A 12,024-nucleotide genomic window follows, 5' to 3' on the forward strand; every position below is an offset into this window, starting at 1 on the left:
CCGAGTTATCCAGATGGCACGAGGAGTTTCAAACGTACTATTGTGAATCATTTCCATTGCCTTTGTAGCCGTCGTGATATTCCGGCCAGTGAACTTGGAGACCCGTGAGGCCGAATTCGCCTTTGCTATCCAGCCAAGTGCAGGAGACCTTGTCTGCTCCTAGATTATTCTGGACATGTATATCAGAGTAGTACCTGCAGTGTCAAGTCTGGTGTCAATTACATCAATCAGAGCAGTCAAGTATTACATGAAGCGTCCGGGCTTACCAAGGAGCGCCACACTCCTGACCCCAGTTCCCAATCCAGCCATATGTTGTCTTCTCGGGAAACTCAACTGTAATCCATGCCAGACAAATAGGATCATTCTTTCTGGCTTTGAACAGCGTATAGGAAGGCTGCTGGTGATTTTCCTTTTCAGCTTTCAAGAACACGCGGCATCTGGTGTTACCGGTGCGACAAACACCGTTTCTCTTTCCGCAGCAGATACGCTCACCGTGTTCGTTAAATGGAATGATCCGGGGAAGTTGGCCGCCTGCGCCATCCAAGCGATCATCTGCAGGTCCAGCGCCATCCAGTCCGGCGGCAAAGTGGTAAACATAGTCCGCATCATTTTCTTTCGACAAATCAGAAGAGACTGAAAAGATGCCCAATATGCCGGATACAACGCCAATGGCGCCCACGACCATGATTATAATAAATGAAGAGTAACTGGGGGCGGCTATCGCCAGTGTGTATATATATACGGGGGAATCATACGAGAGTAGTTTTTGTTGAAGGAGAGACAGAGACTTTGGATGCCCGTCCGCCGTCTATGTTAATGTGAGAGCGGTGGATCAATATTGATTCGTGGGAAGATTCTCCAAATGGGCTGAGAAGCAAAGTCGTGCTATACGGATGCGAGTGGTGTAAGTGGTCTGGTATGTTGTGCGTTGACAAGCCACGGGGAATGGGGTCTGGGGGTTTATGCATCCGGGCTACCAATTGTTGATATTTGTTCTAACCTGATGTGATCTGGTATTCCATGTTTAAATGAGTTAAGCCTGGTCTGCTTGGATTCGGATCCATGTTGATTCTTTCCCTCTTAGCCGGAGGCATCAACACGAGTCGTTTCCCCCGGTGGTTACTTACTACCTATGGATGTCCTTGTACATGTAAAATATCCCCCTCTCGCATCCCATCGAATTCCTATACTTACCTAGGTACCTAGCCTCTGCTTCCACCTTCTGGGCAAATTTGAAGATCGAAACTCTAACCTAGCCTAGCCCACAATGGTATAATTCTAGTTTCCAAGGCTACGTTGAATCCAAAAGCGCCTTGACTGCCAAGTCCTACCTGACTGGACTCTAAAAGATCGGTTAGTAACCAGTGCCTAGGTCAGGTTAGTACTTTGCGAGATTTTCATGTGAAAATTAACCGTCTCCCCGAGTAATACCCCATCTTGAAGTCCAGCAGACATACTCAACCGGACCTAATCAAGTTTAGCGAAACAAACCTTGAGCCTGAAATAGTCCTCAGTGAGTACGACGGCGGAGTCAAGTCTCAGATCGGCAATACTTTACTCTTTGGCTACTGGTGATCTCACGCGGGACGAAAGACATCTTGTCGGGACAATTGGTTTGGCGCAATTAGGCGATGATAAGGTTGCAGGCCGACATGCGGATATCCAGGACCTGGAGACGTGTTGCTCCGCTTTGACTCGTCTGCATTTGCTGGGTATTTCTCATGGCGATTGTACTCGGTATACCTTTGTTGTTAGCGTTGACGGCAAAGCCATATTGGTAGATTTGAGCAGAGCACAGTTGGCGCGGACAAAGCCGTAATGGAGTCTGAAATATATATTGACGCTTAAGGACGAGCATACAGAGGAAAGTGGACGTGGTGGTGGCTTCATGCCTATGTCCGACGATGAGATATCATCCGCAATTTCCGAGCTGGGGTGCTCAATGGCTGGGTAGCTTAAGAGCAGTAATTTCAGCGGCGGATTTTCGTTGTCCGTAGCTTGGCCAACGCCATTGTCATTTGATCGGACAATGGAACCATGATTTTAGCTCAATCATTAGATACAGATGTGAAGTTGAGGGGTAGCTGTGTCGGAGTTCAATCAAACAACTCTACTTTCTGTTTCATTAAGTTTGGCTGGGCGTCAATAAACGATACTTTGTTCATTCTAGTTAGAGCATTACGAGTATCGTGAACAAAGTTTTGATGGTCAGGTTAGTGCAGGCCACAAGGCGCTTCAAGCTAAGTAAGCCGGCCTCCGAAATCTGAAAAGCCACATGTCACTCATATAGAGACGATTCTAACACAAAGAAATTCAATTCATAGCGCCGTCGCCGTATGATGCTCGGCTCTTCTTAGTACACTCTACATGTAAACACTACTCTGACTTTTCTCAAAACGTAGCAGCGTGGGTGTCGGTTAATATCGGTTGGTGGATGTGAGCACACGAACAGAGCATTTCGTCTCCATTCATGGCCATGCTATAATGTCATGTCGGGGTAATAGGTATCTAGTTGTATAATTTTGGTGACAAGGTTTCGGGGAGGGCGTGAGAATCGGTCCTTTACAGCTTCTCAATAATGGCGGCGGCGTACTCGTGAGTCTTGGCCTTGCCACCCAAGTCGCCAGTCAGGGCCTTACCCTCGGCAAGAGTGTCGAAAATGGCCTTCTCGATGCGAGCAGCGTACTCGGTGAGACCCATGTGACGCAACATCATGATGGAGCTGAGCAACAGGGCTGTAGGGTTGGCCAGGCCCTTACCAGCGATGTCAGGAGCGGAACCGTGGACAGCCTCGAAGATGGAGCACTCGTCACCAATGTTGCCAGAAGGAGTAAGACCCAAACCACCGATCAGACCAGCGCACATGTCGGACAAAATGTCACCGTACAAGTTGGGCATGACAAGGACCTTGTCGTTGTAGGGTAGAGGGTCGGTGACCATCTTGAGGCAGGTGTTGTCGAGAAGCTCGGCGTCGAACTCAATGCCAGGGAAGTCCTTGGCGACCTCCTTGCCGACGTTGAGGAAGAGACCGTCAGACATCTTCATGATGGTGGCCTTGTGGACGACGCGGACCTTGGTGCGGCCGATAGACTGGGCGTGCTGGAAAGCGAATCGCAGGACACGCTCGGAAGCCTCGCGGGTAATGAGCTTGATGCTCTGGACGACACCGTCGACAACAACGTGCTCAATGCCAGAGTATTCACCCTCGGTGTTCTCTCGGATCAGGACGGTGTCGACATTGTCGTAGGGAGTCTTGAAACCGGCGACGGAGCGGCAGGGTCGCAAGTTGGCGAAGAGGTTGAAGGTTCGGCGGAGGGTGAGGTTAAGAGAGACGTGGCCCTTGCCAACGGGGGTCTGCAGATTGTCAGTTTCAGTCGATACCACAGCATTCAATTGGCCAGAAAGAGCAAAGATGTTGTACTTACAGCCAGAGGGCCCTTCAGGGCAATCTTGTTCTTCTTGATGTTCTCAATGGCAGCATCGGGGATAGCAGTCTTGCCGTCCTTGAGGATGGGAGTGACGTCGCAAGATTCCCAGGCAATGGGGGTCTGGTGATTGCGTCTGCATGTTAGCAAAGAGTAATTCGTAGTCATCGCGCGATATGCGCGTCCTAAGGAGAAGGATACGATTATTGCTAACCTTGGCGGCGGCAAAGATATCCTTGACGGAGACGGCAATCTCGGGCCCAATACCGTCACCCTCGATCAAGCTGACCAGGTAGTTGCCCTGCAAAAAAGATTGTTAGCACAGGTGCTCATCCGCTTGCTTTATGTTGCGATAGTTTGGCTGGATCAAGCGATCACGCCAGGTCGACGTCGTCAATCCTAGACGCACCACGTCGAGATCCAGCGATCAAAGCCGCGCAACCAATTGACCCAGCGATAAGCAACGTAAAACTAAAACAACGCATAAAAACGTACTTGAGCATCCTTAGTTCCCTCATACTTGGCAACACGGTCACCACCAGTCGAGTAGCAACGCTGCGCGATCAATCGTTAGCAAGAAAAACTTGGAGCAGCAAAGCTTCGGGATGTCCGTACAGCAACAGCCCAGGAAGCGCGGGGAGCGGCGCGCAGGCATTGCCTGGAAACGGCAGGGCGAGAGATAGCTCGGATGGCCAGCATCTTGATGTGATAAATTGAGCAAATATGGTCCCAAGAGAAAACACAGGCAATGAAGCGACGCTGGGGCAAGAGCGGATATGGAGGGAACAAAGAAAGATCAAGGTGTCGAAAGTTTTGGGAGGTGTGGACAAATTCGGGAAGCCGTTGATACGCAACGGAACCAAGTGTGGCTTGCGTGCGAGATTTTGGCTGTGACCGACGGAGTGACTTTTTTTTTTCTTGCTCTGTCAAGCTACGGCTCTACGGAGAGCTGCATACACGCAAAATCAAGCCTCTGACGCCTATTTCTTTCACCTACATCTTGGACATGGATGTAACATGCCATGCTCGGCGGCTCCTCTGCGCCAAAAACAGACCCAAGGCCCGACCCATGAAGCCAGACTGGCAAATCGTAGGCCTGGCCAGTGTCCAGCAGCGGACATATCAGCCACATCTCGGCGGCGGAATGTGTGGCGGCGCTCCACATTTTCACTTTTTTTTCTCGCTGAGCAGGCTCCTCCGGTCGGTCCAGCGGCTCGGAGCCGTCGGAAATGCGTGATAGCACACCGAGCCGAGGGTGGCCGCTCAAGGTGAGCTGCACGAGGCTGTGAAGGCCACAGGTACCCGTTGACCAGATGTGGCGCATTCCCTTGGAGCCATAGCCTTCTGTGGCTGGTGAACTATCAGCTCCATAGAGCTCAAGTGTCAACGGGTGGGACTCGTGCTTGAAGCTCACAGCCGAGCACCTCCAAGACCACCTGTGTGGCATCAGATGCGTTCACGCTGCTCTGCTTTATTATCCGATGCAATCACCAATACAACCAAAACATTACCAAGTCAGCACATGATTCACGACCTCAATTCCCGTACCGAGCGCGAAATCTCTGGGTCATTCCCACGGCATTGGCACGACGACTGACTGACCCCCTCCTGACAACTTCATACCGAGGTCGCATACTCTATTCATAGCATGCAGCCCTACAAATAGTGCTTCACCCCTTCTGTTTGCCCAGCATGGCCGACTACGATCGAAAAGTACTCGAATTCTACCAGCTTCCCAACCCGTATCCTGTAGAATGGCCTGCAGAAAAGGACGCTGGTGAGGAGTCCGCCGACGAGCAGGAATCCAAGAAGGGTCGACGGAAGTCTCGCTATGAAGCTCTCGAATCGGCATTTGGTGGGCGAAGGAGCATATTTGGAGAAAGTGGACAAGGCTCTCTGAGCAGCCTGGTCCAAAAGGACGAAGTTGATCCCTTGGGTACCTCGGACAGTGTTGTCCGATCGTTGGAGCAGCTGGGCTTGCCTGTGCAAGATGATGCGCGACTGCGTATGTGCCCATAACTATTCACCGGCCATTGAAGGTGACTTCTGCTAACGGACGTAACAGGAAATCGATTCTTGTTGTCTTCAACAACCTTCTCCCCTGCCCTGTTTCTTTCACAAATGCACTCAACTGCAGACACGAGGACATTACTCCAAGGCCTCGATGTTCTGTCGCAATCCATTGATCAGAAATCAGCATCACTCAAGGTTCTTGTTGAAAGCAACTTTGAGCGCTTCGTCAAAGCCAAGGCTACCATTGACAATGTCTACAAGGAAATGAAGTATCGTGGTATCGACCCCGTCCAGCAGCGACAATCCGGCCGCCATTCGCGCCATACTAGTCGTACGAGCTTTGGCCGTAGCAGCGCCGGTGGCGCTCAAATCGGTCTCAACAATCCGCTTGCTCTGCCTATGTCTGACAGCCGCAAGAAGAACGCTCTAGTCAAAGAAAGCGAATACGGAGTCATGGGTATCAAGGCCCCATTGTTAGACGTGTCAGCCAAGGCTGAAGATGTTTGGGGCCCAGCGCTGGGCGGTCGCGAAAAGGAGAAACATTTACGAAACGTGTCGACCAATTTGAACGAGTTTAAGGATTATGTTGAGTTGAGTGCCACTGTTGCAGACAGCGTCAAACGCAAGGATTACGAGACACTCGTCGAGAGCTATAACCGAGCCAGGAAATTTGCAGACGAGGCCAAGCAACTCTCAAGAGAACTCAACGGACAATCGCCAAGTGACAAGCAGCTGTACAAACTGGTCCTTGCTGGCCGCATGTGGAACGATGTCGATCAACAAATACAGACGTTCAAGAAGGATATGTGGAAGAAGCTAGTTTCGCTGCACACGTCAAGAGCAGAAGGCACGGGTGGTAGACCACAGGACCAGCATATGGAGCTGATTTCATTGTTACTTGAACTTGGCGTCGAGGATAACCCCATCTGGGTGTGGCTCCTGAGCAAGTATGATCACTTGAAGAGCAAAATGCAAGCCTCGGCAGATCGGTCCAAGATTGAAATTGAAGTGCTGCGGCGCAGACTCGCTAACAGCGAGAAGCCAGAGCCTCACATCTTGGCATCATACCTCCGAACCCTGGGGCGTCAACCTATCGACGGCAAAATTTCATCCACGGACTCTACAGACGTCATGGAATTATGGGACAAAATGCTTGCTTTCTTGACGAGCCTCATTTCCTCGCAGGGTATACTGGGAGAATTGGTCGAGTTTTGGCAAACCGCTCAAGGATTTATTGACGGCAAAACACAGCGTACTCTACCCTTGGGATACAATGGCGAATCTAGAGAACATCATCAGCTATCGACACAAGCTGTGAGCGACCTGGAAAAGGGCATGGTCGAATTGGTTGACATCCTGCGGGACCATGTCCACGCCTTCTTCGTTGATGCACCTCCCGAAGACATCTCGCTGCTATTCTCACCTCTCCCACTTTCTCCAAATTCGCCAGCTTCAGCAGGCGGCATCGGAGGCTCACTCACGCCCACAGCGCTTCGCGACCCCAGATTCAACTTTGACTCCAACAACCCACCGCCTCCGTCTCCGAAAAGGGGCGAGTCATGGGAGAAGCTTGCTTTCTGGCCGCCGTGGTCCAATTCCATCAGCGGCGTAGAATACCTGTCAAAAATGCTTGCGCTTGTCGGATCCGGAGCCTCTGAAATGGCCAGCTTCAGCCCTGTCTCCTCTGGTGACGGCCGCGTCGTCGAACAGCTCAAAGCTCTTGTGGGCACATCCCGAGAGCGATGCGTCACTGCCCTCTGTGCCGCCTGGAATCGGGATGCCGAGAACATAAAATACGTCGAGGATTGGCAGCGGCCAGCTGACTTGGGCGATGTCACACGGATGCCCACCACCTTCGCTGCGTTTGAAGGCGCACTTCTGTCAGGCATGCAGAAGATTCTCTACATTCCTGAAGCGATGGAGAAGCCTGGCGCGGAAAATATCGTCCTCCCGCCGCCTACGAAACTGCTGCAAATGGTTCGCAGTCAATACGTCACCACGCTGTATAAGGCGCTGAGTGGGATGGTTGAAAATGCAGAACGTTCCCTCAAGAAGAATGAGGACGAATGGACAAACTCTCAGGATATTTCATTAGCACACGTCCCCACCTCCGTCACCTGCAAGAGCACACTCGACGCTGGCGATCGAGTAAGTCGAAACAAAACTACACCTCACCATCCGTCTGCTAACCACTCAACAGAACATCCGCATGCTCCTCACCCTGAGCAACCTCCAAGCCCTCCGTTCCCAAGTCGTCCCCAACCTCAACTCCCAATTCGAGAACGCCTTCTCCGTCAAACTCACCGACGAATCCAAAACCATCCGCGACGTCCTCGGCCAAATTGACGCCCGCCTCTTCCAATCCTACACCAAGCAATCCATCGAGAAGCTCCACGCCATCATATCCCCTGGCCTCGCTCTCACCGACTGGGCCCCCCAGCCAAATACCCGTCCCACCAGCGCAAAGCCCTACGTCTACGAAGCTCTCCTCGCTCTGGTCCTCGTTCATTCCCAGGTATCAACCACCGCACCCTCACTCACGCCTCAGGTTCTGTCGTTCTTGCTTGAACAAACATCCCTCCAGCTGCTTGATGCGTTCCGCAAACGACCGCGGTACTCCCTCGAGGCGCTCATGCAAGCTACTCTAGACGTGGAATTCGTCGCCCAAACTCTAAGTCAGTATACCACTGATAGGGCGTCGGAGCTACAGAGCCAGATATACCAGGAATTAGACGGACGTACAGACAACGACGCTCGTGCTAGGTTGCAGAGCGAGTTGCCAGAGATGAGGAGCGTTCTCAAGAAGTTACGGGAGGCGAGTAAGAATGAATTTGCGTGTTTTAAAAAGCAAAAGAGATCGGCCCCCAAGGTTGATCCAGCCGCATCTAGTTAGAGTACGAATAAATGTAGCGTTTGATTCCTGTCATCCAAGATCTTTCACACCCAGTGTCATAGTAGTATATTGTACAATTGTGGTAGTTTCGAGGCATTGCAATGTCACAGTGGTGTGTTGTACAATTATGGTAGATACATGGCTTAGCCGCTATCTACACCGAAACAAGCTCGCGCACAATTTTATCTACCACTTATTCCGTAATTTCACCAAACGCCAGAGGTATCTAGTCCATCCATTCATTATCCGTTACGCATAAGTATCCCCCACAGCACATCAGCCAGTCGCATTCGGAAGAAGAAGGTGCGAGCAAAACATTAATTCTAGGGATCGCGAGTCCGCAGGGGAGAATTGCGAGCCCCGCTGACGGGCTTCAATCGTGTCATCTACACTGGTTAGAATTTGGGTAATATGGGAGATGGTGTGACTTACATTCCATGTCCAAGCTTTGGAAGTACTTTACAATGATGGGATCTTGGTCCTGTGTTGCTAGTTTTCCATCTGTGTCTCGACATGTTTGTGGTAGTGCCTTTCGTATACCGAGCAGCATTTTAATCAGGCCTGCTAGATTGCCGCCCTGTTGGGTGAAGACGCTGGGGTCGCGCTCGAGTGGCCAGCCTGGACGGAGGTGGTCCTGTTCCCATGCTTTGAATGCCCATGTTGATTTTTCGACGCAGTTGAGAAAGATGAGGGATGTGAGATAGATGTTGAAGCCAACTTTGGTCTTGCTGTCGGCGAGTTGTCTGTCCATGAGGTTGAGGAGCGCTTTGGACGTGCTGTTTGCTTTTCGCTCCGCTGCGGCATTGAGCTGCATGCACATCATGGTGTAGATGTCGGCGTCGCTTTCATTTTCTGCCTCTTTGATTGGACGGCCGTGCTCAGAGTCGGCGCTGGGCTTTTCAATAATACTCCATTGGCGTTCTCGGTCGATGCTTTCGACGAGGCCCCATAGTTCGAGTGCCTTTTTGAGAAGTTCGTCGTCTTTCTCGGCGAGTTGTTGTTTGGCTGTTTCGAGGGTAATGCACATGAATCTAGATGGTTCGCGTTCAATAAAGAGGTCGAGCACATCCCGCATGTAGCTTTCCACTTTGCCGGGGACGTCATCTTTATCTTGGTCAATCATGATGACTTGGTGGATTGCTTCTTGGCCTTCAGGAGTGACACCTTGTTCTTGGAGAGGTTCAAGTATGGCAGCGGCGGCAGATAGAACTATGTTCTTGTCGGTTTCTGCGAAATGGGACACTTCAACAACGGCACCATTGTTTACGAGCTTCAGTTGCTCTTTAAGCAGGTTGATGCGATTTTGGGACAAGACGACTTGCACTCCGGCAGAGTATAGGTCCAGCTGCTCGTGTAGCCTTGAGCGAACGCATCCAGTCATCCAAACACGCGGCGAGAGAACCTTGCGGCACGTGTCGCAGGGCGTGCCTTTGCTGCAGATCTTGCGAAGAATACGGCATCGAATGCAGGCTCCCAATTTGCGAACCTCTTTAACTTCTTGGCGCCTGGCAGGGGTGAACTTGGATCTGAAATGTCGGGATCGACCATTGAGCACACCCGCGCTTGTATCCATCCGAACACCACCACGGTTCAAGGGAAGAGGAGCCAGAGGAGGATTCTCAGGGAGAATGGGGGGTGAGGCGGCTGTCAAGTAGGTCATTTCTCCCCAAGGCTGTGTGGCAGCGGTATCTACAGTCGTGACGGGCGTACTTTCGGTTATTGCCGCGGAGCTATCCGCAACAGATGGAGATGTGGGTGTGGCATCGCCATTGACGAGCTGAGGATCGAGGAACGACGGGTTTAGGCGGGCCGCAGCGGCAACGGCGACGGAAATATTAGCCGCATCGGGGGATGCTTCGCTGGCTGGTAGGAGAGCCTGTAGTCTTTCTTCGGGGGATAGTTCTGTTGCGGTCGGTGGAGGTGTTTGGAAAGCGGCTGAACCTGTTCCTCATTAGCATTCTGGTGCGTGTCTGTGGCAAGACTCCGGAGGCTCACCTTTCTTCCCATTTGCCTGCGCTCGGGCTGTCTCATAGCTGGCGGGGGGGTTGTCGAGAGTATACTGCTCTTGTAGCTCGAATCGCTCCCCGTTCTGCTGGGCGCCATTTGCTTGTGCCTGGGCCGCTGCAGTTTTGGTTCCACGGCTGTTCTCGTTCAGGTCAACCTGGCGAGACGCCTCTGCCAGCGTCTCGAGGGCACTCCAACCTTGGGGCAGAGAGCCAGGGGAAACTTGCTGGCCATTTGCCTGAGCTGCTGCCTGAGCCGCCTGCACTTGTTGATGTCGTTCGGCCGCCGTTCTCGCCTGTGTGATGCCATGAAGTTCAAGGCAGGCTCGCATACGTTCCGAGTCAGAGATGGCGGGACATCTTTTGGTAATATGCGTCGTCAAACTGTCGATACGGCCCTTGGGGAAGTTCTCTCCGCATTGCTTGCACGTATGGGGGTATCGATTGCTGTTGTCGTTCAGCTTGGGGCCACGCTCGAAGTATTCGAGTATCAGAGGGTTCGGCCTGCGTCCCATTGCGGGTTGTCGGGTGCGTTCCACACCGCCACACGCAGCTGGGATGCAATTTGAACGGCGTAACCGCCTTCTCCCGTACTTTAAAGCCGGAGTATAGAGTAGATTTCAGCTGAAACGGGTCGATTGGCTGGTATTTCAACGAGATCAGGCTGGTGGGATATTGTGATGGGAGCATGGCGGGACGGATTCTGCCTTTGTTGACCGACAAAGTTTTTCACACCGCCTGCATTTTGTCGGACCCACAATTTTCCGGGTCTGATGGTGGCTGGAAGGCGAGTTGGGTTTGAGTTTGGTTCGGGAAGTGGGTCCATCATCTTTCAAGAATAACAACCACAACCATGAGATGAGAAGGCAAGGAGGGACCACGACCTACGACGATTCTTTCGGTGCCTGCCTACATATACATAAGCTAAGTTGGGATGAGGAACTTTGTAAGATGCGAAACTGAAGACAAGGATGGATAACATTGAGGCAGTCAACTTGCAAACCATAACCAAGAGAACTCCAGCGCCAAGACACATGAGCAAACCAGGAATTGCACATAGCGAAGTCACATTTTATATTCATCTCAATCTAGCTGCCATGCCCATATTGTGATACTAGTCAAGTCCCTCACAACTCAGTATTGAGATTCGTAGGAATGCTGCACATTATGCGATGATACCGCCCAAACTTCGCCTCGCGACAGCAATGAAGTCTCTTGTCGATCTTCTCGCAATCCTTCTTGAGTGCGGCAACGGACGAAACGTCTTGAGCTGTTTGATGGCAGTCAGAAAGGCAGATGATTCAGGGGACTTCTTCCGGTGAAAGACTTCACTTACGATTGACGCAATGTCGAGCTCCATATTGGTAGTCAGCAACGCAACATTGGAAGACACTGCCCTGCTCTAGGCATATACCGAGTTTATCGTCTGGAGCATCTTCTCTGAGGTTGATGCAGCCTTTGTCGCCCAAAACCATGCCGCTTAAGGTCGCCAGAATGAAAAAGTGCTTGATAAGACATGGTACAGATGCGAAGAAATATTCCGTTCATTTAACGCGAGAAGATTGCAAAAATGTTGAGAGTGTTGGAGGGTGTAGACTGCTCTATATACACAGTCCGTTATTAGGCTGTTTATTTTTGCTTTTCGAGATTCCGACCTGATGGGTTTAGGAGCTGAATCACCTTAACAAGA

At 51.5% G+C, this 12,024-nt stretch overlaps 3 protein-coding genes across 3 annotated transcripts; 1 reads left to right on the forward strand and 2 right to left on the reverse strand.

The window, feature by feature from the left end:
• Positions 1 to 2,562: 2,562 nt before the first annotated feature.
• On the reverse strand, positions 2,563 to 4,124 carry VFPPC_03692 (isocitrate dehydrogenase subunit 2, mitochondrial precursor; the record flags this gene model as incomplete). The annotated part of the gene is made up of 5 exons (XM_018283164.1): positions 2,563 to 3,354; positions 3,426 to 3,548; positions 3,640 to 3,726; positions 3,921 to 3,980; positions 4,041 to 4,124. 5 exons carry the CDS (start codon positions 4,122 to 4,124, stop codon positions 2,563 to 2,565), a joined length of 1,146 nt encoding a protein of 381 aa, XP_018147920.1.
• A 993-nt stretch (positions 4,125 to 5,117) lies between these two features.
• Positions 5,118 to 8,331, forward strand: VFPPC_13511 (exocyst complex component Sec5; the record flags this gene model as incomplete). Its single annotated transcript, XM_018291286.1, has 3 exons — positions 5,118 to 5,430; positions 5,491 to 7,586; positions 7,639 to 8,331. 3 exons carry the CDS (start codon positions 5,118 to 5,120, stop codon positions 8,329 to 8,331), a joined length of 3,102 nt encoding a protein of 1,033 aa, XP_018147921.1.
• Positions 8,332 to 8,607: 276 nt separating this feature from the next.
• VFPPC_03693 (Zn(2)Cys(6) transcription factor protein) lies at positions 8,608 to 10,849 on the reverse strand (the record flags this gene model as incomplete). Its single annotated transcript, XM_018283165.1, has 3 exons — positions 8,608 to 8,717; positions 8,764 to 10,272; positions 10,327 to 10,849. 3 exons carry the CDS (start codon positions 10,847 to 10,849, stop codon positions 8,608 to 8,610), a joined length of 2,142 nt encoding a protein of 713 aa, XP_018147922.1.
• Between the last annotated feature and the right edge of the window lie 1,175 nt (positions 10,850 to 12,024).

This window comes from Pochonia chlamydosporia, chromosome 2 (assembly GCF_001653235.2).
Source record: "Pochonia chlamydosporia 170 chromosome 2, whole genome shotgun sequence".
NCBI lineage: Eukaryota > Fungi > Ascomycota > Sordariomycetes > Hypocreales > Clavicipitaceae > Pochonia > Pochonia chlamydosporia.